The 25,805-nt window shown below is 46.1% G+C and overlaps 1 protein-coding gene across 1 annotated transcript; it reads left to right on the top strand.

Annotated features, from left to right (window-relative positions):
* On the top strand, positions 1–25,349 carry LOC146026729 (E3 ubiquitin-protein ligase RNF170-like). The gene is made up of 7 exons (XM_083157628.1): positions 1–38; positions 962–1,066; positions 10,428–10,503; positions 10,726–10,834; positions 20,639–20,712; positions 22,521–22,631; positions 23,908–25,349. The coding sequence occupies exons 2-7, from the start codon at positions 1,029–1,031 to the stop codon at positions 24,211–24,213; spliced, it is 714 nt and encodes a 237-aa protein (XP_083013754.1). The 5' UTR covers positions 1–38; positions 962–1,028; the 3' UTR covers positions 24,214–25,349.
* The last annotated feature ends 456 nt before the right edge of the window (positions 25,350–25,805 follow it).

The following is a 25,805-nucleotide window of genomic DNA, read 5'->3' as shown; positions in this document are numbered from 1 at the left end:
TACAGGACACCCAGCCAATTCAACGAAGCAGGGAGCAGGTGAGTACGCCCCCCCACCACCCCTGACTGGAGCCTACCGTGGATGGAGCGCGGTAGTCAGCACCCGCTGCCCCCCCCCCCCCGTGCTGGGCAGCAGCAATCTGCTGCCCCCCCCTCTTGGAGAGCGGTAGTCAGTGCCTGGCGCCCGCTGCCCCCCCCCCCCCCGTGCTGGACAGCAGCAATCCACTGCCCCCCCCCCCCCCTGGAGCGCAGTAGTCAGTGCCCGGTGCCCTCCCCCGTGCTTGACAGCTGAAATCCGCAGCCCTCCCCCCAGTTGGAGCGGGTGAGGAGGGGGGGGGGGGGCGTTGGGCTGCTCGCCCGGGGCGCTGGCAGGGCTTGCACTGGCCCTGAGTAGAACGCACTCCAGAGCACTCTGAAGTGAATCATTTGATGGGTAGTGAAAATCAAATGATTTTTTTCCTCTAAGCGTCCGCATGCGTACTGATGCGCACCGGTATGCATCTGTCCGCAGCCCTGCAAACTCATTCATAAGTCGTGATGTTGCGAGGCAGCGGGAAGCAGTTACCTGCTCGCTGAGCCCCGAACACTCGCATGCCCAGCGTGCAGGCCTGAATGAGGCCCTTAAAACTTACCTGTAATTCATTATTTGCATTTACCAGAAATATTTGCTAACTTGCAAACCACCGGATTGCAGCTGCTTGTCCGCGAGAGCTTCCCTAATATCATATGACCACAATACTTGTGACTTGAACATGATCTAGTTAATGGTTGATAGGTTTTAGTTTAGTAATATTGCTAAAGACAGGGTTTTTTTTTTTTCCTTCTTTTTCCCAAAATAATTCCTCCCAAGCTTTTTGCTGAGCCTGATACGTAGGTCATTCTCCTACAACCATTTCCTTAACCAAGTATGTGTGTGTTTTGTTTTATTATGAAAACCTTGACACCGGATTAATATTTAACAGGCGCCTAGTTATGTGCGTGTGCCCTGTTATGTCCTAGCAGTGATCTGCTTCCACTGATCCCGTCAACATGCTCAGCCACACGTTCTGCAGCCCCGCGCAGTCCAGGTAGGATAATTCTAGTGACACGGTGCTCTTTATTGGAACAATTTTTCACCAAACTTTTTAATTAAAGATTTCCATTCATTGTATTCAAGCTTACAGCGTTTAGATTATATCCCTAAAAGAATGTAACAAAATGCGACTGTGTTAGATACAGTTTTATTTGTGCAATACAGAATCTCTTCTAACCAATCAGGAAGCTTGAAATACAAAAAGCATCGATTGCCGCTTCCAAATTTTGTAGGAGTGAATACAGGCATGGTGTAATAAGCATCACAGCCGCGTACCACCTCATACTAATCCCATATGCACTTACATATGGGATTAGTATCGTAAAGAGATGCCCCTTTTTGCTCACAGGGGCATCTCTTGGGTGGGTTTTGGAGAAAAACGTAGAGGGGAGTGATCCAATTGGACCCCTTTCAGGGGGAAATGCAATGAGAAGCCCTTAGACTTCTATAGGGTAATTCTAGAAAATTTGTGGCATTCCGTCGCTTAGTACACATGACAAATACGGCCAGAAATTGTCTGGTTTTGGATGCCTTTTTCCTTTAGTACATAACACCCTATTTGCCGATATAAATGACATTTTTGGACAGTCATTATATCATTACCACATTAATAGATTTATTTTAATATTTTAAGGGTTTTCTACCATTTTCTGTGTTTTAAATTCATTTTTTTGAGAGTAACAATCCTATATAATAAATGGTTCCTCACCTCTATGGAGGGAATTCAGGGGTTTTGTGCACCAGTGGACACTAATGACCTGATTGGACAATTAAAGTATTGCTCTGTTTGGACGTGCACAGCTGTTTTTGACGGGGTGGGAACTAGTCAAGAATATTTGAATATGAATATTCTATAACTGTCATTTTTACAAGAAAAGTTGTCTCCCTATTGTATAGCGCCGGTGCCTCATTAATAAGAGTGATGAATGCCATTTCTACTAAACGGGATTTGTATACACATAGCGTCTCCCATATCCACAACTCTGTCATCCATAATATTCCGAGAGCGACTGAGACAGTGACACCTTTGCTTTCTGATGGTTCAGAGTACACAAACTTTGTTTTATGCACAAAATTCTTACAAAGTAATAAAATTACCTTCAGGCTGAGTTTGTAAAGCCCCATACACACTAACTGATATTACAAACGATATATCGCTCATTTCGGCCATTCTGAGTGATATTGTTTGTAATATCTTCTTGTGTGTGCGCTCAATATTGTTAACGATGCTCTCTCCCGCGGGTCGTTAATGATGTCCTCCGTCATCTGTACATGCAGCTCATTTTTGGCTATGTCATTGACTACGCCATGTACGGAGGGGGGACAGGATGACATCACTGAATTATATTGTCAGTGTATGTGATATATCGCACGTTTGCGAGTTCCGCAGAAATTGTTAAGGATATTGCTTGTGGAGCGAATTGCCTAGTGTGTAGTGGCTAAAGGTGTATATAAATATAATTAATTTTATGTATGAAGACATTTCAAGTTTCATGCTCAAAAAAGATTAAGCATATTGTATAAAATTACTTTCAGGCTGTGTGTATAAGGTGTATAGGAAAACGAATTGCATTTCGAGTTTAGATTCGGGTTCCATCACCAGGATATCTCATTATGAAAAGATTCCAAAATCCGGAAAGATCCAAAATATTTCTGGTGCCAAGAATTTTTGGATATGGGACACCCAACCTGTATCTGCAGATGACCTACAGGTCTCTGTCGTTTATTAAGCTAAATGTTGGTTCATATTCCATATTCCTTTAGTTCTGCTTCAGTTCCTGTTATCATAACACAGAGGTGTCTCAGTGTTCCAGCTGGTAATGTAATCCGTATGTAATGACCTGTCATGCGTGCAGACCATAAACATAAATGAAAGCTCCTCACACGTTCCTCTATCCTCTCGTATACAAAGTGCAAATGACAAGTTGCCAATATTTGTCAAAAGTCATTTGACTGATAGACGGGTGATTATCAGCAAGTTACGTGTGGTAATATCTCAGTAACATTACACCACGAACGCCATCGTGACTTGTCCAGGAAAGATTGTTGTACTGGATGATACATAGTTACCCATATTCATTATTTAGGTTCCCAAACTGTGTGCCTTGGCTCCTCGGGACACTTGCAGGGGTGCCTTGGATTGGTGGTCCAGGACCAATTCAAATTCTTTATGGTCAATGTAAAAGGCAAAAATATTGCTGGTGGGCTGTCAATAATAAAATACAGTATGTGAACAAACAGAAGCTAATCCTGTCCCTCACCCATAATTAAACCTATGCATGACATATAAAACAATTTACTTAATTTTTTCCCAAATTTCTGAATAAGAAACTTTTGACCTAGGGGTGCCGTAAAAGAAATTTTGATGTTCTAGGCTAGGGTCCCGGGATTTCAAAAAGTTTGGGAACCACTGATCTATATATTTATAGTGTCCATTTGTGTGTCTCCGAAACACGAGTGAAACTACCTCTCTCTCTCTCTCTCTCTCTCTCTCACACACACATGCACAAACACAGAAGCAATCACAAAGTATCAGACTAGCTTTCGAAGCATTTGCTTCAAGCGGGCTTACTAGTTTATCATATATACTTACAGAGTACAGAGCGTTATTACCGAAAATGATATCTGACATTTTGGGGGCGATACAATTTTTTCCACATTCCACAATTTACCGACTTTCCGGCTGTCTGCATGGAACTTGCGGCCACCGACATTGCATGTTTTCCTTCGTTGAACGTGGAAGTGCACAGGACACTTTGGGCTTCATTCAGACTTGTTCGCTAGACTGCGTATACGTGCTGCCTAGCGGAACGGGTCAGCGCCGATCACCGATCCCCCCAGACTGCCTGCATCCCCTTGCTAGCATGCGAAGGCATGTGTACGGGAAAACATCCCCTCGGTCGTCTTCTCTCCACTTTGGAAATAAAAGTCAGTGACCACCCCCATTTTATCTGTACATGTTACATCTGCCCCACCTGCAGTGCACATGGTCTTGCCCATTTTGAGAACAAACTTTTACTGCGATCAGACCTGAATAAGAGCCATGGACTGTTGCGGTGCCTGGAGGACAGCATTTGAGAACCACTGCCATAGACACATGATTCTAATTAGCAGACATTATAGATCTGTGCAGCGCAGCTACTGTATATTATTAGCAAATGCTCAGCACGGTCAGTCATCTGCTTTATAGTAAAGCTGCGGCTGCTGCACAGCTTACATACACCGTGTGTCAGGAATCAGGATATATAATAGGAGGAGGAAGCGCTCAGCGTTTAGTACAGTTATCCTATAACAGTAACGCTGAGATACCCCTCTGTCCACTCTCACTAGCCTGGGGCCGGGCTTTCAATGTCAACTTGGCAGGAAATCCGACCTCACCAATTCTGTTTATATTGTGTGTGCATATAACATAATAGTAAGGAAGGCAGCTGCGGCCGTGATCGTGTGCACCCTGCTGGTCATACATGGCGCTGCACCTATATTCATTCTATTAAAGGATGGGTTTGGCAAAAAGTATGATTTTTGCACCATTCCACCTCCCTAATGTATAAGTTTGTGTAGACTGATGCTGAGCGTGTCGGAAATCATGTGCTTCCACATTACGTGCCGCCGCTCCCGGTGACCTCCCCCAAGTTGTCCCTGACTGTCAATCACTTTGCAAATAAATCCTCTCTCCGATCGCCGTTTCCAAACCATTGCGGCACATGCACAGTGCGACTTAGAAGCGATGGTAATTGCTCAACTGCAGGAACGTTGGTTTGCATACACAGGGCCGGTGCTACCACTAGGCAGCTGCCTAGGGCGCAGGTCACTGGAGGGCGCACCATTTCAGCCCAACATTTCAATTAATTTTATTTATGCGTGGCAGCAGGTCCCTTGAGCCACCGCTACAGTTTCCAGGGGTGAGATAAGCGCTTCAGCGATAGCGCTGCCTGCACTATGGAGTGCAACTTTATTCACATATCATGCAATGGTGTTCCTTATTCACGTTACATCACACAGTAGTACCACTTTACCTTATGTCATTACTCACATTATTCACATTATACCCTTAGAAAACAATCCTGAGAAAATATTGTATTTTAAGCACCTCCATGGCCACACTGCAACCCAGCACAAAGCAGTGTGTGCTGGGCAGAGGAGAAGAGCTGCAGCTGCTGCTGTCACTTAAGGGGACAGGGCCCGGGGCCCCCACTGGGCCCTTCCATTAGACTTTGGCCTAGGTAATTTGTACCCCCTACCCCTTTCTCTCGGCACCCCTGATAATACCACACAGTAATGCCCCTTACACATGACGCACATCATTAATGTCCTTATAACCATAATGCTCCTTACACATTATGCCAACCTTTATTAATGCCCTTCATACACATAATGACACACATAATGCCCATTACACAGATGTTGCATATTATTAATGCCCTTATACACATGACACACATAATGCCCATTACACATATGTTGCACATTATTAATGCCCTTACACACGTAACACACATAATGCCTGTTACACATATGTTGCACATTATTAATGCATTTATACATGACACACATAATGCCCCTTACACATATGCCGAACACTATTGCACAACCAACCCACCCGCAGACAGCACTCGCACATCCGCTAACACTGTGACCTCTGCCTCTGCTTGGATACAGATGTTTCCTCATACATCTTGCCTCAATAGGCCATGCAGCTCCTGGCCAGTTCTGCTAACGTTGGGTGCATTTTTGCTGAAAAGTCATCTTATTTGCATTGTTATAACCAGCACACACAAGGAGCTGCCAATGATTAAAATGATATGCGGCATTCCTATATTGTGTGCGACTGTGGCTGTACCTGCATACAGAATGCTATGTTACAGTGATTTCCATGAATACACTATTTCATATGCAGATACAGCCTGACTCACACACAGAATATAGGCATGCTGCATATCATTTTAATCAGCAGAAGCTGCTGGTGCCCCTAGGCATTCCAAATGCCCTAGGCAATTGCCTGGTTTGCCTATGCCTAAGGCCGGCTCTGTGTGTGATGGAAGTGCAGAGAAGGAGTTACTTGCTGTGAATAGGTGGTGTGTGTGATGGAAGGTGCAGAGAAGGAGTTACTTGCTGTGAATAGGAGTTGTGTGTGATGGAAGGAGCAGAGAAGGGGTTACTTGCTGTGAATAGGTGGTGTGTGTGTGTGTGTGTGTGTGTGTGTTTGTGTGTGTGTGTGTGTGTTTGTGTGTGTGTGTGTGTTTGTGTGTGTGTGTGTGAAGTAAGGAGCAGAGAAGAAGTTACTTGCTGTGAATAGGTGGTGTGTGTGTGATGGAAGTGCAGAGAAGAAGTTACTTGCTGTGAATAGGAGTTGTGTGTGATGGAAGGTGCAGAGAAGGAGTTACTTGCTGTGAATAGGTGGTGTGTGATGGAAGGTGCAGAGAAGGAGTTACTTGCTGTGAATAGGTGGTGTGTGTGTGTGTGTGTGTGTGTGTGTGTGTGTGTTGGAAGGTGCAGAGAAGGAGTTACTTGCTGTGAATAGGAGTTGTGTGTGTGTTGGAAGGTGCAGAGAAGAAGTTACTTGCTGTGAATAGGAGTTGTGTGTGTGATGGAAGTGTAGAGAAGGAGTTACTTGCTGTGAATAGGTGTTTGTGTGATGGAAGGTGCAGAGAAGGGGTTACTTTCTGTGAATAGGAGATGTGTGTGATGGAAGGTGCAGAGAAGGAGTTTCTTGCTGTGAATAGGCAGTGTGTGTGATGGACGGAGCAGAGAAGGGGTTACTTTCTGTGAATAGGAGATGTGTGTGATGTAAGGAGCAGAGAAGGAGTTACTTGCTGTGATTAGGAGGTGTGTGTGTGATGGAAGTGTAGAGAAGGAGTTACTTGCTGTGAATAGGAGGTGTGTGTGTGTGATGTAAGGAGCAGAGAAGGAGTTACTTGCTGTGAATAGGTGGTGTGTGATGGAAGGTGCAGAGAAGGAGTTACTTGCTGTGAATAGGTGTTTGTGTGATGGAAGGTGCAGAGAAGGGGTTACTTTCTGTGAATAGGAGATGTGTGTGATGTAAGGAGCAGAGAAGGAGTTACTTGCTGTGATTAGGAGGTGTGTGTGTGATAGAAGGTGCAGAGAAGGAGTTAATTGCTGTGAATAGGAGTTGTGTGTGTGATGGACGGAGCAGAGAAGGGGTTACTTGCTGTGAATAGGTGGTGTGTGAGATGGAAGGTGCAGAGAAGGAGTTACTTGCTGTGAATAGGCAGTGTGTGTGATGGACGGAGCAGAGAAGGGGTTACTTTCTGTGAATAGGAGATGTGTGTGATGTAAGGAGCAGAGAAGGAGTTACTTGCTGTGATTAGGAGGTGTGTGTGTGATAGAAGGTGCAGAGAAGGAGTTAATTGCTGTGAATAGGAGTTGTGTGTGTGATGGACGGAGCAGAGAAGGGGTTACTTGCTGTGAATAGGAGGTGTGTGAGATGGAAGGTGCAGAGAAGGAGTTACTTGCTGTGAATAGGAGTTGTGTGTGTGATGGAAGTGCAGAGAAGGAGTTACTTGCTGTGATTAGGAGGTGTGTGTGTGATGGAAGGTGCAGAGAAGGAGTTACTTGCTGTGAGTAGGAGGTGTGTGTGATGGAAGGTGCAGAGAAGGAGTTACTTGCTGTGAATAGGCAGTGTGTGTGATGGACGGAGCAGAGAAGGGGTTACTTTCTGTGAATAGGAGATGTGTGTGATGGAAGGTGCAGAGAAGGAGTTACTTGCTGTGATTAGGAGGTGTGTGTGTGATAGAAGGTGCAGAGAAGGAGTTAATTGCTGTGAATAGGCAGTGTGTGTGATGGACGGAGCAGAGAAGGGGTTACTTTCTGTGAATAGGAGATGTGTGTGATGTAAGGAGCAGAGAAGGAGTTACTTGCTGTGATTAGGAGGTGTGTGTGTGATAGAAGGTGCAGAGAAGGAGTTAATTGCTGTGAATAAGAGTTGTGTGTGTGATGGACGGAGCAGAGAAGGGGTTACTTGCTGTGAATAGGAGGTGTGTGAGATGGAAGGTGCAGAGAAGGAGTTACTTGCTGTGAATAGGAGTTGTGTGTGTGATGGAAGTGCAGAGAAGGAGTTACTTGCTGTGATTAGGAGGTGTGTGTGTGATGGAAGGTGCAGAGAAGGAGTTACTTGCTGTGAGTAGGAGGTGTGTGTGATGGAAGGTGCAGAGAAGGAGTTACTTGCTGTGAATAGGCAGTGTGTGTGATGGAAGGTGCAGAGAAGGGATTACTTGCTGTGAATAGGAGGTGTGTGTGTGTGTGTGTGTGTGTGATATGGAAGGTGCAGAGAAGGAGTTACTTGCTGTGAATAGGCAGTGTGTGTGATGTAAGGAGCAGAGAAGGAGTTACTTGCTGTGATTAGGAGGTGTGTGTGTGATGGAAGGTGCAGAGAAGGAGTTAATTGCTGTGAGCAGGAGGTGTGTGTGATGGAAGGTGCAGAGAAGGAGTTACTTGCTGTGAATAGGCAGTGTGTGTGATGGAAGGTGCAGAGAAGGGATTACTTGCTGTGAATAGGAGGTGTGTGTGTGTGTGTGTGTGTGTGATGGAAGGTGCAGAGAAGGAGTTACTTGCTGTGAATAGGCAGTGTGTGTGATGTGAGAGCAGAGAAGGAGTTACTTGCTGTGAATAGGAGGTGTGTGTGATGGAAGGTGCAGAGAAGAAGTTACTTGCTGTGAATAGGTGTTTGTGTGATGGAAGGTGCAGAGAAGGAGTTACTTGCTGTGAATAGGCAGTGTGTGTGATGGAAGGTGCAGAGAAGGGATTACTTGCTGTGAATAGGAGGTGTGTGTGTGTGATGGAAGGTGCAGAGAAGGAGTTACTTGCTGTGAATAGGCGGTGTGTGTGATGTAAGGAGCAGAGAAGGAGTTACTTGCTGTGAATAGGAGGTGTGTGTGGTGGAAGGTGCAGAGAAGAAGTTACTTGCTGTGAATAGGTGTTTGTGTGATGGAAGGTGCAGAGAAGGAGTTACTTGCTGTGAGTAGGAGGTGTGTGTGATGGAAGGTGCAGAGAAGGAGTTACTTGCTGTGAATAGGAGTTGTGTGTGTGATGGAAGGTGCAGAGAAGGGGTTACTTGCTGTGAATAGGAGGTGTGTGTGATGGAAGGTGCAGAGAAGAAGTTACTTGCTGTGAATAGGTGTTTGTGTGATGGAAGGTGCAGAGAAGAAGTTACTTGCTGTGAATAGGTGTTTGTGTGATGGAAGGTGCAGAGAAGGAGTTACTTGCTGTGAATAGGCGGTGTGTGTGTGATGGAAGGTGCAGAGAAGGAGTTACTTGCTGTGAATAGGAGGTGTGTGTGTGATGGAAGTGCAGAGAAGGAGTTAATCTGCTATCGGTTATATAGGCTGGAGTGGACTGAGGCCAGCAGTGTTTGTGGGCTGGTTTTATCTACATCTAGGTCAGTGGGGTTTTTCCATTTTATCTTAATGTCACCTCTGCCTATGTATACACAGACCTTTGCACTGCTCCAACACACCTCCTATACCACAGTTTTCCACTGACTCGGGTACAGTGTCACGTAGCATAGGCAGAGAGGAATCTGTGACGTGGGCTCTGATGCACAGCATGAGACTAGAGTCACTGTACGAGCATTTACAGTACGGTGATAACAGAGCAGAGCGTGTGTGCGATGCACGTTTACTGACATTCCACCTGTATGTACACAACACTGCAGTCATAATACGCAGCATGCACAATTCAAAGAGAGCGTACAAGCAGCTGTGTGTGCAACAAATGGTTACTAATGTTGCAAAATGCGTGGGTTTCCCATAATTGCCATTTTCTGGGTGTCAGTCGGGATCTTGGGAAAGTCTGCACTTCTCCCAGATGGAGATAAGGGTATGAGAAAGCAGCCCGTGTTATCAGAACCCTGCAGCATAATGTGAAACGCGTCGGTGCGTAGCAGGGCAACCCCAGGGAGACGCGTATTGTGCCATGCTAACCCACCAATCAGTAAGCGGGCATGATGCCATAGGATTAGCAATAATAAAGAAACACCGCCCACCGACGCGTTTCTGAAGCATTTTCCCTACGTGTTCAGAGAGGGTGAATCTGAAGCCTGCACAGAGATAGGCTGAAATCTTAAATGCACATACAGTACTTTAAGGTGGATCCTTTGCACCTGGCATACAGCTATTGTAATTGTGCACCTGCTCACAAAAGATACATCCGCGGCAGAGCTGTGTTCGCCCAGCGTCATGTGAACTTATATGACTGAGAGCAGTGCTAAACCTATTTTATTGTTCTCGTTCATATTATATCTCTCCACCTGAACACTCTGGTCTCGATTTTCTTCTATGGGAACATAGCGTAATGGACATGTATTATTCTCATTACTAATATATGTATTATTCCCCCAGATGTTATGCTGTGAATAAACCAGACACACATCCTCAAGCAAAGGACAAGGAGTTACTTCCCCCGACCCACCCCAAAGTGAGTGCGCACTGAAATGGTTTGTGTAAGGTTCTGTTACTGTGCGTCATTCGGCATTTTCTGTCCCACAGAACCTTCGTATGCAGACGGACATATTGGACCTTATTCTGTTAGGGATTTTCTACTAGAAAAATATTATCCTTAATTCAAATATAGAAATGCAATAGATATATAATGCTACAGATTGTTCAGTAATTAAATTCTTCCTTTGTCTTTTGTAAGGAGTCGTATAAGAGCCGCCACCCCCACTTCCACAGTGATCTCTCCTGCCCGGTCTGCTTGCAGACGGCCACATCCCCTGTTGAGACCAACTGCGGCCATTTGTTTTGTGGTGAGTAACATTAGGAGTCGTCGTCAGACCTATATACTGTACTGTAAGCACGGTTTGCATCATCGCTTGCTGTTAAACTGAGTTACAAGATGCACATGATGTTTTATTGGCTGAGCTGGCCTGTAGATTGTACAGTAAAGATCAGCTGTGTGAAGTCAGCTGGGGGTAAGGTATGTATGGGATTCCTTGGTGACAATAGTAAAATGTTAGTCATTGCTGGGAGAAACGCTTCCCATGGTATGAGCTTCAGAATCAGTCCAGCATCTGGCTGGTTCCATGGGCCTAGCACCGACTCCAGAATAAGATCAATTGACTATTGCAGTAAAATTTGCTCCAGAACATGTCCAGGCTAGGGAGGGGCACCGATCTCTCAAAATATTCTCAAGATCAATTTTGGAGTGATGCTCAAGTACTGTATATAGTGAGAAAATAGTTCCAAATATCGTCTGCGACAGTATTTGTACCACGTTGTCCCTCGCTCCACTGTACAATTGTATTGGCTCCACTAACGGATTTCTGTGTCAGAATATAGACATGATGATTCTGCATCGATCCAAAAGATCATTCCTATTCCACACTAGAGAGGACCTCACACTACAACTCTGGAGCATCTACGTGCTATAGCGCTAGAGAACCTCCACACTACCGCTCTAGACAGAGCACCTCCACACTACAGCTCTAGAGCACCACCACACTACAGCTCTAGAGCACCTCTACACTACAGCTCTAGAGAATCACCATGCTATAGCTCTAGAGCACCTCCACACTTCAGCTGCACAGCACCTTCACACTACAGCTCTAGAGAATCTCCACACTACAGCTCTAGAGAATCTCCACACTACAGCTCTAGAGAATCTCCACACTACAGCTCTAGAGAATCTCCACACTACAGCTTTAGAGAATCTCCACACTACAGCTCTAGAGCATCTCCGTGCTAGAGCACCTCCACACTACAGCTCCAGACAGAGCATCTCCACGATATAGCTCTAGAGCACCTTCACATAACAGTTCTAGAGCATTTCCACGCTATAGCTCTAGAGCACCTCCACACTACAGCTGCACAGCACCTCCACACTATAGCTCTAGAGCATCTCCACATTACAGCTCTAGAGCATCTCCACACTACAGCTCTAGAGAATCTTCACACTACAGCTCTAGAGCAACTCCACACTACAGCTCTAGACACAGCATCTCCACGATATAGCTCTAGAGCACCTAAACACTACAGTTCTAGAACATTTCCACACTATAGCTCTAGAACACTACAGCTCTAGAGCATCTCCACACTACAGCTCTAGAGCACCTCCACACTACAGCTCTAGAGCACCTCCACACTACAGCTCTAGAGCATCTCCACACTACAGCTCTAGAGCACCTCCACGCTACATCTCTAGAGCACCTCCACACTACAGCTCTGGAGCATCTCCACGCTATAGCTCTAGAGCATCTCCACACTACAGCTGCACAGCACCTTCACACTACAGCTCTAGAGAATCTCCACACTACAGCTCTAGAGCATCTCCACACTACAGCTCTAGAGCATCTCCACACTACAGCTCTAGAGAATCTTCACACTACAGCTCTAGAGCAACTCCACACTACAGCTCTAGACACAGCATCTCCACGATATAGCTCTAGAGCACCTACACACTACAGTTCTAGAACATTTCCACGCTATAGCTCCAGAACACCTTCACACTACAGCTCTAGAGCATCTCCACACTACAGCTCTAGAGCACCTCCACACTACAGCTCTGGAGCATCTCCACGCTATAGCTCTAGAGCATCTCCACACTACAGCTCTCGAGCACCTCCACGCTACAGCTCTAGAGCATCCTCATGCTAGTTTACATTAATGCCATTGATTCCCTGATGAACACACTCTGCCTTCAGGATAATCCTGACTTGCAGAAAGAGGTGAGAACCATAAAGACAGAGCAATCACAATATACTCAAAGTATTACGATGACTAAAGGGAGATTCTTTAAAGTCGTTGGTTTCTGCATTTAATACTATATAAAATAATTAAATAGAATTATGGACAACATCAAAGCCTTTTTTATACGGTATTGCAGTACAAGATTAATAAAAAACAATAAATATCTCTATAAAACACTTTTCAGCTCTCGCTGCCCCTCGTGAACATGTCACTGGTAGAGTATGAGTGTGACCAATGCCTGGCAGGTCTCTTAGTCATACAACCTGGATGCCGTAATAAGATCTGATGCTGTAGCGGTAACAAGAGAAACTACAACTCCCAGCATGTTAAGTCCTGCTAGGCATTGTAGTCCATCAGCAGGATGCTGCACAACGTACAGACCCCGGTTACTAACTGTGCTTGTAATCGACCCATAGGTAAACATGGCGTGATGCGGGCTATTGATTTGGAAACATTGATTTATTGCAACACACGCGAGTTACTAAAGTTTAAACAATCTCAGTAGCTTCTGCCGAAACTAAAATGATCCTTATTAAAAAATTGTGCAATGTTTATTTTTGCAACAGGCCGCGTTTCGCCGTATAATAGTTCTGTAATAACACGGACCCAATGTGCCAGGTGGATACAGTGACTCAGATCCATTTACGTCTGTGTATCCGCAGTGCACCCCCGATTCGACAAACGTCCTGTGAGCATTGTCTCTGACCGATGGCTTCAAACCAGCGAACTATAATGACACACCCTCCAACATGGCCCATTCCTTTAGGTACAAAATGCTCCTTTTCTGGACTTCCTTACCAGTGGTAGCTGCAGAGGTGGGGCTGCAGTACAGTCCAATATTCAAAAAGGGGAGCCACACCTACTGCCACTCCAAACATCACTGTCCTGGACTCACTGGCAGTTGATGTGACCCCCCCCCTCTTTGAATATTGGACTGTGCTGGAGTCCCACCTCTGTAACTGTCACTGGCAAGGAAGTCCAGGAACAGAGCATTTTGTACCTAATGGAATGGGTCATGTTGGAGGTATGTAATGAATAGAAGAACCAGGCTATTAAGCAATTATTTCTGGTATTGATTTAAATCCACCACTAGGGGGCATATTCAAAATTGTGGGCATGCATCCTCGGGGCAGGCAGTGGATAGCGGGCATCTGAAACGAAAGTATAGACTTACTTTTGAGAGTGGCGGCTGGAGAAATCATTTGATGGTCAACGAATATCGAATGATTTCTCCTCCGCATGCAAGCTGATTTGGGGGTGCGCTCAGCAAGGAGGGCATGGGTTTAGCTAGGCAGCGTTACCAGCTCTTTAGGCAGTGAATATGCAGTATATAGTTTAAAAGAGAGGGGCAGACAGGGGTGACAGCAAGGGGAAAGTCAGCAGGAATGGAGCAGTGGGTTAGAAGAGGTAGAGAGTTCCAAAGGTAGGGAGCAGCATGGAGTTAAATCTAGAATGAGGAGTAGGAAGAAGTTATCAGTTGGGAAGAAAGGAAACATTCTTTTGTATAGTGAAATGGGCAAGCGGCAATGTGAAGGGAGGGCTTTGTACTTTGGGGTAGTACGGACGGTGTAATGGTTAGCATTACTGCCTCACAGCACTGAGGTCATGGTTTCGATTCCCACCATGGCCCGAACTGTGTGGAGTTTGTATATTCTCCCCATACTTGCGTGGGTTTCCTCCGGGTGCTCCGGTTTTCTCCCACATTCCAAAAATATACTGGTGGGTTAATTGGCTCCCAACAAAATTAACCCTAGAATGTCTGTGTGCGTGTATATGTGGTAGGGAATATAGATTGTAAGCTCCACTGGAGCAGGGATTGATGTGATTGTTCGAATATTCTCTGTACAGTGCTGCGGAATATGTGTGCGCTATATACTGTAAATAATATGTTAAATAATAATAAATAAGTAAGAGAGAAGTATGAGTTGGGTTCTGAAGGGGAAGAATTGTTGCCTGTATCATTTAGTAGCAGGAGGATTTGTTAAGTGTCATTCTACCGTCATATCAAATAGTTATACTGAAATATCCACAGCTTAGTAGTAGTATACTGCCTGCTCTGCATCGCCACCTGCTGGTCGCCTGGAATATAAGGGGGTTATTCAGACCTGCGTTCAGGTATACGCCGCCCAACCAGAAGGAAATCCTGCCCTGTGCAAGGCTGCGAAAAGCTGCAAATCTAATAGCTCACTACTGAATGAATTTTCAAGTCTGTGCGTAGCCCAGGACCTACTCAGCCAGTGTGATAGAAACAGGCTTTTCGGGGCGGGAACTGAAGTCTCACGCCTTCCCTGAAAATGCCCGGGCACGCCTGTGTTTTCTCTGATGGTTGGGTTACACCCACAAACTTCCTGTCAATCATCTTGCGTCTGGTCAGTGATTAAACCAAGACACTATATATTATTGCAGGGTGGACTTTAGGGGGGTGCTGTGGGTACAGCTGTCCCAGGCCCTGCCTCTCTGAGAGAGAGGGAAGGGCCCCCGCCACTGCCTCCGCTGTGCTGCCTGCGATCAGTGTGCTGAACGAAGCCCTGCAGAGTCCCGGAGGTGTCTTCACCTCCAGACGCCGGCAGCAAATCAGAGCTCGCATACCGCCAGCAGCCACTCTGATTGGCTAACAGTACGCGGCTCACAATTTAATTGGCTGCTGGTGTCCGGAGCCAAAGAAGCCCGTACATTGGGAGCAGGGCTTCATTCAGCCACAGGGCACTCAGCAGGAGGCAGCACAGCAGAAGGGGGTTGGCACCCGGAGCCATGGGCGGTAATTGAGGGGGAGTTGGGCGGTAAGTGAGGGGGGGGACTAAAAAATCAGTCCGGAGCCCCAAAATTCCTAGCGGCAGCCCTGGCCGTAAGCATACACAGTCGTTTCGACTATCGCCTGGCCTGCAAATTGGCAGCCGTGCAATCAGGTCTCAATAACCCCCATAGGCATAATAGTTAATAGTCCTAGACGCTAATTAACTTTGTTTGATGAGAGCAGGGGCCGCTGCATTGTATTAGTCCGCCGCGCTTTTGCCAGGCAGGAGATGTCACACACCCCCTCCTCTCCCACGATTCCCAGCGATCATTCACCAGTAACACGACAAGGTCATTGTGTCCTGTAGCATGAAGAACTAAACCTATCAATTTCAGTACAAACAGTGACTTTGCATGTAATGATGAGGTTGCTCTCTCTCTTGCACAATCCATTAACTGTTAGAACCCCGTGGAAACCACAAAGTAATCGCTAAATCTTATCTTTCATTTGGTTGGACGTTGCAATACCTGAAAGCCTTGGCTCAGTGGCGCTGCGCCCAGCAGTTCCTGGCCTAAAACTGTCCTAGATGAGACTGCGATATCAAAGGTTCCACCCGATTCGCTGGCTATTTTTAAACCCTCCGCTCTAATGTGTTGGCAAAACTGCTACAAATCGTTTTGTTTTGGTGCCCAGTCGCTATCTGTGCTGCACAGCGCCACCTGGTGTCTGGTACGACATTGCTGTATGCCACATACTGACAAGTGTGTGCATAGTACTGTATACAGCAACCACTGCTGTAATTGCCAGGCATTATCTGAAGGAATATAGAAGTCCAGGAATAACTGTGACAGTCGTAGTGACAAACTCTCAGGGTCTGAATCAGCTTTGTCAGCAAGGCGAAAAATCAAGCAAATGAGCAAAAACATGCTGCGCTGCAGGGGGGGGGGGGGGGGGGGATGTAACATGTGCAAAGCGATTTAGATTTGGGTGGGTGGGTGTTCATCCAAAATATAAATTGCAGTGTAAAGGTGGATATCAGATCCATTCCTATATCTATCCAATTCCCTTGAAATCTAGACTTCCTGCTAGATGTATAAGATTGATGATTTTATACCCCTTTCACACCAGAAATGCAGAGACAAACCCGGGAATTAAATTTCAGGGACAAGCAGGGACATTCCCGGGTTGGGACCCATTCACACATGCTTTTGAAGCAGGGACAACCCGGGTTGGCACCTTTCACACTGAACCCGGGAAGACCCTGCATTTCTATGAGAATCACATTGAAAATGGCCTTTTTTTGGCTCACGTTAGATTATTGATTGTTAATAATTAAGACACAAAACATTTGTAGTGTTTCAGCCTTTGTTTACTTGTATTAAACAAATTAAAAGGCATATGAAAGCATCTTCCCTTCTAATATCTCTCTCACCTCATCATTTGTCCAAGACATGGCACACATCGCAGGCTTTCAGGGGTTAAAACGCACTTCTGGGGTCTGTGGTGCCACAGAACATGCACAGTGTCTCCCTGCACGCTGTATGCTGTCTCTGGGCGTGTCTGTGAGTGTCCACCACAACAGGAACTTGCCCTGCTAGCAAATCAGTACTAGCAGAGGCAACACGGGAAGCAGGGACATGTCCCTGCACCTTTCACACCAGCCAGTAACCCTGGAAGGACCCGGGAGCAACCCTGCTACCTAGCAGGGTTTAATTGCCGGCAAATTAACCCGGGAATTTGTCCCTGGAACCTTTCACACCAGAGCTAGTCCCGGGTTGTTCCCGGACCCAACCCGGGAATTTAGGCTGGTGTGAAAGGGGTATAAGTGGAGTACAGCATAGTTCCATCAACATGAGATCCACAGAGTCTCAGCACCCCAGGGTGGAGTTCTCTATAGATATTTGGGTAGTTGTTTCCTAGCACGACGCCCACGATATTAAGTTGTATGGCATCGCATCGTATGCCATATGCCCGCATGCGATGCGATTTTAAATTGTATAAGTACCCTAATGGGTGCTTACAATGTTAAATGCACCCCCACGCCACACCCACTATCAACGCCAACCCGAAGCGTGGCGAGCGGTGGCGGTACGCATCCTCCGACCTTTTCATACCCCAACTATCCCCGACGACGTGGAGTTGATTTTATATAGTGTGGCGAGCGGACGCGTATTACTTAACATGTATTCCACGTCCCCTCGCCACACTTCCAGCTCGGTTGCTCGCTGCACTCACCACCCTATCTAGCATCAACTCCACGCCGACGTGGATAGTGGGGGTATGAAAAGGTTGGAGGACGCGTACCGCCGCCCCTCGCAGGCTCGCTGCGCTCGCCATGCTTCGGGTTGGCGTTGATAGTGGGGGTGGCTGTATCACAAGTATCTCATCCACCAAATAAAGCCTGTGGTGCAGATATATTGGTGAAGTGATAAAGTGGTGATAGAGGGGCAGATTTATTAAGCTCGGTGAAGTGATAAAGTGCCTGGTACTTTATCACCGGCCAATCAGTGCCTGTCAAGTTACAGACTGGGCTTGAAAGTGACCACGCTTCGGGTTGGCGTTGATAGTGGGGGTGGCATGGGGGTGCTTTTAACATTGTAAGCACCCATTACGGTGCTTATACAATTAATTTTGTTATAGGGGGCACATTTAACATTGAAAACACCCATTAGGGTGCTTATACAATTTTAAATTGTATACCATTGTATATGGCATACAATGACATACAATGCGATGGTATACAATTTAAAGTTGTATAACTTTGGGTGCAATCTCGTAACATCGCATTGCATACCATCTTATGGTATGCGATGGGCGCCGTGCTAGGAAACAAGTACCGATATTTGTATTATGTTTGTAACCGCACAGTGACCTACACAGGGATACTGTAGATCAGCGGTTTTCAAACGGTGAGTCCCGACCCCAAAGTGGGTCCCAACGGTTGCCATCGATGGCGATACTGCAACCAGCCATCGATAGCTATAAACTATGTGATGGATAACCATCAATAGTTTTAGGTATCGATGGTCATCCATTATCTTTGACTGAAAGGCCCGTGGGCCAATCAGAATGTGGGAACGGGGCTCCACGTCCTACACCTTGGAAAAGTTCTCCTGTGCCATCGATGTAGGGAAACTGTCTGGTTCTTCCACATCGATGGCAAAAGTATTCAACATCAGCCATAAACCATCGATGATTTCAAATCCTCGATGGTCGCTGGCCATCGCTAGTCACAACTCCAGGCTAATGTGTCTGAGGGGGGGGGGGACGGGGGGGGATAAAAATCATTAAGTAAACACCCACTGCCTCCCTCTTCCATCCCCCCATTACCCACTGCCTCCCTGTCACAATAGCGCTTTCTTCACTTCAAGTCCATTCCATGTGGAGGCCATTTTGCCGTAGCTTGCTGGGGTCCTGTATTATTTTTTATTGTCTCACAGGGTCCAGCGTTTGAGAGCCCCTGCTGTAGATGGAAGCCCTTTGTTATAGTAATACAAGAAATGTTCTCATGTGACATCATCTCTACCTAGTTAAAGATTTGATTGTAAGCTCTTAGCACCAAGCCTGCCTTGTGACGGCCCTGCACAGATTGGCACAGGCTGGGCAGCTCAGGAAACAGCGACTGAGAGACATCAGAAAATGGGGTTTTATTCCCCTGCAATGCGAGGGAGCCAGCTGGACAGCCCTCCGCCGGAAGCGCTCGGGGTCTGGCTCATTACAAGCAACAATGACAGGGGCCGGCGCCCGGCCAAGTGAATAAGTCATTGTATACCTTGCACACTGTCACCAATTGCGGGCAGGAAACGTCGGAACCAATTTATTCTAATTCCTGCTCAGCTGCCCGTTCATTTTCTCATTGATCCCGAGACATATGTCCAGGAAACCGACAGGAAGCCCGGGCTGCAAATATTGTATTCATGTTCTCTGTGACATTACCAGCATCCCGCTCTAGAAGAAATGCAGGCACCTGCGCCTCTGCCAGCACAGTGTAGGCCTGCACGCTCCTTAACCCCGACTGCTCCGGATCCAGAAACATCTATACAATGTTCTGAGTGACCTTAACGTGTCCTGCAAAACTAAATGAAGCACAAGTATCTCATCCACCAAATAAAGGCTGTGGTGCAGATATATTGGTGAAGTGATAAAGTGGTGATAGAGGGGCAGATTTATTAAGCTCGGTGAAGTGATAAAGTGCCTGGTACTTTATCACCGGCCAATCAGTGCCTGTCAAGTTACAGACTGGGCTTGAAAGTGACCGTTAGGTGCTGTTTGGCCGGTGATGAAGTAGGAGTCACATTATCACTTCACTGGGCTTAATAAATCTGCCCCAAAGTGGTGATAAAGCGGAAGGTGATCACAGCAATCAACAACGGTCGTTTTCGAAAGAGCTGATTGGCTGGTGGGTTATCACCTTCCACTTTATCACCACTTTATCACTTCACCAGGCTTAATACATCTACCTCACTGTGACAAACATGCATGCATTTTTTGAGAGCTGTTGTCCATAGCAACCGGTAAGTCTCATTGGATTAAAAAAAAAGAGCCCAAGATCTTTAACCCTTTCAGGTCCAACGTCTAGTCAGGCTCAACAGCCCTAGTGCTATTAGCAGATCCAGTGGTGAGCCACTTTAACCCTTTCAGGTCCAACATCTAGTCAGGCTCAACAGCCCTAGCGCTAGTAGCAGATCCAGTGGTGAGCCACTTTAACCCTTTCAGGTCCAACGTCTAGTCAGGCTCAACAGCCCTAGCGCTAGTAGCAGATCCAGTGGTGAGCCACTTTAACCCTTTCAGGTCCAACGTCTAGTCAGGCTCAACAGCCCTAGCGCTAGTAGCAGATCCAGTGGTGAGCCACTTTAACCCTTTCAGGTCCAACGTCTAGTCAGGCTCAACAGCCCTAGCGCTAGTAGCAGATCCAGTGGTGAGCCACTTTAAAATAAGAATATTAACATCGTTCAACATTAAATGTAAAAAAAAATTACAATTCATTTAAACATTTAAACCAGACTGTTTGAATTGCAAAAAATAAATTTGTATTGTTAGAATTATAGTTTATATTGCCAGTAGTATAAAAAGAGGTGTATTAGCACAAAGCAGATGCTGTAATATCGTCTCTTGTCTCTGTTTCCACCAGGTTCCTGTCTCATTGAGTACTGGAAGCACGACCCCTGGTTGGGAGCCATTAGCTGTCCCCTCTGCAGACAAAAGGTATCTACTGAGTGCTAAAGTACATCTGATATAGATGAAGGAGGTGTTAAGGTGGCCATACACACGCAGATTTATCTGCAGATTTGTCTGGTTGGAACAAAAACATGGTTATGGATGAGAGCAAATGACAGTTCACCATTTGCTTGGAAATGCTGGAAAACTGACAAACTGTCACTCATCCATAACCATGTTTTTGTTCCAACCAGCCAGATCTGAAGATAAATCTTACTAGTGTATGGGCACCTTACCTGTGCGTGTGTGTGTGCGTGTGTACAGTACTGAGCAAAACTATTATGCAGGTGTGAAAAAAATAGATGTGATAATAAACAAGATCCAAAGTAAACAGAAGAGAAATCTAAATCAAATTAATATTCGGGGTGATTCTTAGGAAGGTTCCGAAATCGCATGTTTAAAAATCAACAATTTTTTTACTAATTCGCAAATGTAATAGAATGTGATTTTTCAGGTAGAAATGGAAATTGCATGCGATTGGTGCGATTTTTTTGGTCATGAAAAAGTGAGTTGTTTGGTCATTAACCCCTTGGGTGGTGAGTTTTGCTGGGGCAGGACAAACCTAACAGGGCAGGTTTGTCCTGCCCCAGCAAACCTCACCACAGAGCTGTGGGTCACCCTCCCCGTCACTACCCCTCATCTCTGCTCCGGGATCACACGCCGGAGCATCCTGGCCCTTCCACTGCCCCAGCCTTCATTCATAACATGTAGCAGGCTTGGCAGTATTGCACAGGTCTGAAATAATTTCAATACATCCGCCGGTATACAGCCAGGCTGGTTAAAGTGTGTGAATGAATGCACATGTGCGATTTAGACATGGTAATGTGCGGTTTCGTTTTTTTTTTTTAAAGTGAGGTTACCCCTCCAGCATAACCAGCCTCGGGCTCAAAGAACCGGTCCTGGTTTTAGAAATTCAGGGGATAAAAATCATTGTATTATTTTATTTAAAAGGCGCCACAAGTAGGGATGCCAATCCCGGGGCATTTTTTCAATCCCGGGATTGAAAAATGCTCAATCCCGGGATTCCCGGGATCGGCATCCAAACCAGAAAGCCCATTATTAGCATTGGACCCACCCCGGCCGACCCGCACATCTACTTACATAAGGGTGCGGGCGGGCGGCCGGGAGTGGGTTTGGAGGTGCACGGTGCCTCCCGGCAAGTGCACCTCCATCGAAGACAGCAGGCAGGTGGGCGGAGGCAGGCTGGCGTGCAGGCGGGCGGCGGAGAAGAGGCGGGCAGGCGGAGGCAGGCCGGCGGGTAGGCGGGCGGTCACTGGTGACATGTGGCCTGCGCAGCGTGACCTCTACTGTCACGCTACGCAGGCCGCACGCCGGGTCATCTTACGGGAACAGCCGGGCAGCGTCTGAGCGAGTGCTCAGACGCTGCCCGGCATTAGACTGCGCATGCGCAGTCTAATCCCGAAATCCCGGGATTGGATTTTCCAATGCCAGGATTGAAATCCCGGACTTTTTTAGGCCAAATCCCGGGATCCCGCTGATCCCGATCCCGGGATTAGCCACACTAGCCACAAGTGTTTTGACACAAGAGTACAGGTAAAAAGAGCGCCACACATTACAGCTTCAATGTAAGTAGTGAGGACTTGATCAACGGACCTCTAGAGGCTGGTGGCCAAAGATGGAGAGGAGTATGTGGATGAATGAATGAATGGTACTTTCAGCTTTCTGTCAGATACACCCTGTTACCACGTCAGTACACCACATTCATAGCCATTGTTATTTATCGATGCCTTTAGCACTGAGGAGGATAACCAGATTTTACCATTTGTCTATGATAGGTTCATATCCTCTACAATGATTTCTGTGAAATCCAACAAGATAAAATGAGCAGAGAGATTACACAGGACATCAGACATTATAATAATCGCTTCTCGGGGGCCCCGCGACCTGTAAGTATATCATACCGCATACATATCTGGTGGAAGTTACCATTGACTAGCGTAACGTTAGGTTACATTGTCTAGGCCGACAATCAATAGTTCGTCACCATATGGTCAACATGGTCCCAATGTCAACACGTGAAAAGATCGACATGAGATTTTTAGGGATTTGTTTCATTTATTGAAGTTTTTCATACTTTGCCATCCACGTGGACTTGGTAAAGTGGCATAATTCCTGGCGAACGAATCGGCACAATAATTGGTGGTACACGTGCTATGGTGTTGACATTGACGCAATTAAAAAAACAAAAAAACTTATGTCAACCTTTCATTTTCCGTAGTCTCCGTTTGTTTGTGTCGAACTTTCTCCAGTGTCGACTAGGGTGGACGATCCTGGGATTTGGCCCCAAATTTGCCAGGATTTAGGGATTAGACTGTACATACGCAGTCTGAGCACCCTATACTGCCCGGCTGTTCCATTCACGGGCGTGCGGCTCTGCCCAGCGTGACTGTCACGCCTCCCAGCAGAACCGCCCACTTGCCCACTCTGCTGCTGCTGCCACCCGCCCGCTCACGAATGCACCGCTGCTTTCTGCCCCGCTCGTGTAAGTAAATGTGCGGGGCGGCCAGTGTGAGGGGACGGGGCCTGTTTATTTTTTATTAGGGATGTCCCAGGATTGTGTATTTTTCAATCCTGGAATCCGGGATTGAAAAAATGCCCTGGGATTGGCATCCGTAGTGTCAACCTTATACATGGTGGAGCAGTAGGGATGGTGTAATGGTTACCATTACTGCCTCACAGCACTGAGGTCATGGGTTTGTTTGTTACCATGGCCCTAACTGTGCGGAGTTTGTATATTCTCCCCGTACTTGCGTGGGTTTCCTCCCCCCAAAAAAATATCTATTCTAAAAATGTAGGCATCCTATGAAAATCAGACCTAGTCATTGTGTGTCTGTATACAAGTACCCACAATGTTTGGTCAATATGCATTTTTTTTTCAAAACGTACAGAAAAAATTTTATGCAGCAAAATTTTGGGGGGAGTTTAACATAAACGATGTTTGAGGCCCCTTCTACTCTTCAAAGCGAAATGCGTTGCATCTCCAAGTTTTCTTCACCGCATTGAGAAGCGCTTACATATATCTTTAGGCTCGTTACTTTTGAGTCGTACCTTTTGTTAGTTCATCTTACGATGCGTGTAATTCACACATCAGCTTAGGAAACATGTTCTTGTGTTTTGTTGCCTACCTGCGGTTATTTCAACATGTTCCTGTTTCTCCCCCAGCTGGCTGACTACCTGTACGACCTGCCGTCACTTCTCCACCTAGCACTGAGAAGGATCTTCACCATGGGTGGACTTGTGTGGATCTTCTGTCTCCGAATAGTTGTCTGCTCATTTGGGGCCATCATGTGTCTTTCTCCCCCGTTCGATGTTATCACGGACCCTATGTGCGGGATCCTCAGCACCATCGATGACCTCGTTGTAGTCTTTCTGCTCTTAAACTGCATGATAAACATTTGTCAACAATTCCAATCAGAAGGGATAACAATGGCGCAGGCCACCGCGCAGAGCATCTTGTCCGAGTCTTGACCGGAATGCGTGTTGAGCCTCTCTATGACATTGCCGGAGCGGTGCTTTGTGGTCCCAGATGCGGTGAATGTGTTGGAGACGGACTCTAAACAGATTTATGTTACAGATTTAATCTTTTTATTTATTTAATAAAAATGTTATTAGGTTTTTGGAGTAAATGCTTCTCCGGACACTAGTAAAATGCCGCTGGAATCGGTTCTGAGTTGTGCCGATCTCCTTCATACTGTACACAATTAGCAAAGCACACTCTATACCCTGGGCGGGCCAGTAGGTGTCACTGTTGCTGCTCTGGAGGCATCTGCATTTGGCTAACAGGGTACCAGAAGCAGCGACTTGCAGCCTGGACAACTTTTTGTAATGTCACATGTACAAGGGGCAACAGGACTGGCTCACGTCTATCCCCCCAATCATCTATCTGCATAATAATATGTCTTCTGTCCGATTGTCTCGGTTTCCCATCCAGACTTTCCTGCTCTTCTTCTCTATTGCACGAGATTTTTCTAGGCTTAACGAAAGTCTACAAAGCCAGCAACACACAGATCAAGGCACACAGGTTGTGTGTGTGTGACAATACAACCAGGACAAACAGGGACGTAGGGCCTAATTCAGACCAATCTGTTCTTAAAATGGGCAAAATCATGCTGCACTGCAGGTGGGGCAGATGTAAAGTGCAGAGAGAGAGAGAGTTAGATCTGGGTGAGTTATTTTGTTTCTGTGCAGGGTAAATACTGGCTGAATTATTTTAACACTGCAATTCTAACTCTCCAAATCTAACTCTCTCTGCACATGTTACATCTGCCCCACCTGTAGTGCAGCATGGTTTTGCCCAGTTTGAGAACACATTTCCCCTGTGGTCATCTCTGAATTGGGCCCTTAGTTGTATCCCTGCTTACCGCAATTACTCTCTTTTATAATTTGTATTGCGAATGACTGTTTCGTCATAGAACCTCTAATTTAATTGTATAACTTCAATAGAATAATGTGGATATTGTAAATATGCCCGCTTTACCCTTGTTTTACTTGAATGTAATATACTGTATGTTACAGAATGTCTGTATATAAACTATATTTATTTTCAGTACCAGTTACATGTGGCACCTACGAGTGAGTATTTTGCATTAAAAGGTTGAAAATGTAGTTTTGTTGTCAGTTTTGTAACCAATTATAATACTTTGCAGCAGATCCATTCGTAATGTAGGTTTAGGTAGAAAAGGTCAAATATTAAAGCAAAGCGTGTCAGTTTATTACTAATTGTAATGTTAGTCTGTATGTTGTACTGCAGAGGAAATACAGTATAACGTACATGATATAAGAGGTGTCATTTGTCCCTGAATAGATTTATGATAGAAAATAGGGATTACACTGGACACACGAATCCCCCTTTCGCATCACAAATGCCGGGTCGCATACTGGGAACGACCCGGCATCACAAATGCCGGGTCGCATACTGGGAACGACCCGGCATTTGCGCTGTTTGCTGCTCACAGTTCCGGGTTGCTGATGCCATCTGGAGGGCGGGGCTGCGGCGCATCAGGTGCAGGCAGGGGGAGGAGGCAGCACTGAGGTAACACTTTTCTTTAGTTACTAACAGC

This window comes from Crinia signifera, chromosome 8 (assembly GCF_055691185.1).
Source record: "Crinia signifera chromosome 8, ASM5569118v1, whole genome shotgun sequence".
Taxonomy (NCBI): domain Eukaryota; kingdom Metazoa; phylum Chordata; class Amphibia; order Anura; family Myobatrachidae; genus Crinia; species Crinia signifera.
The sequence above is the reverse complement of the archived record's forward strand: the minus strand, read 5'-3'. Positions and strand labels throughout refer to the sequence as shown.

What these genes read in the sequence shown, in the direction of transcription:
- LOC146026729 (XM_083157628.1), top strand. Translation starts at nt 1,029, where the DNA reads ATGCTCAGCCACACGTTCTGCAGCCCCGCGCAGTCCAG. An exon ending in TGCAGCCCCGCGCAGTCCAG is followed by an intron (nt 1,067 to 10,427) that starts GTAGGATAATTC and finishes TTATTCCCCCAG; the next exon opens with ATGTTATGCTGTGAATAAAC. An exon ending in TTCCCCCGACCCACCCCAAA is followed by an intron (nt 10,504 to 10,725) that starts GTGAGTGCGCAC and finishes GTCTTTTGTAAG; the next exon opens with GAGTCGTATAAGAGCCGCCA.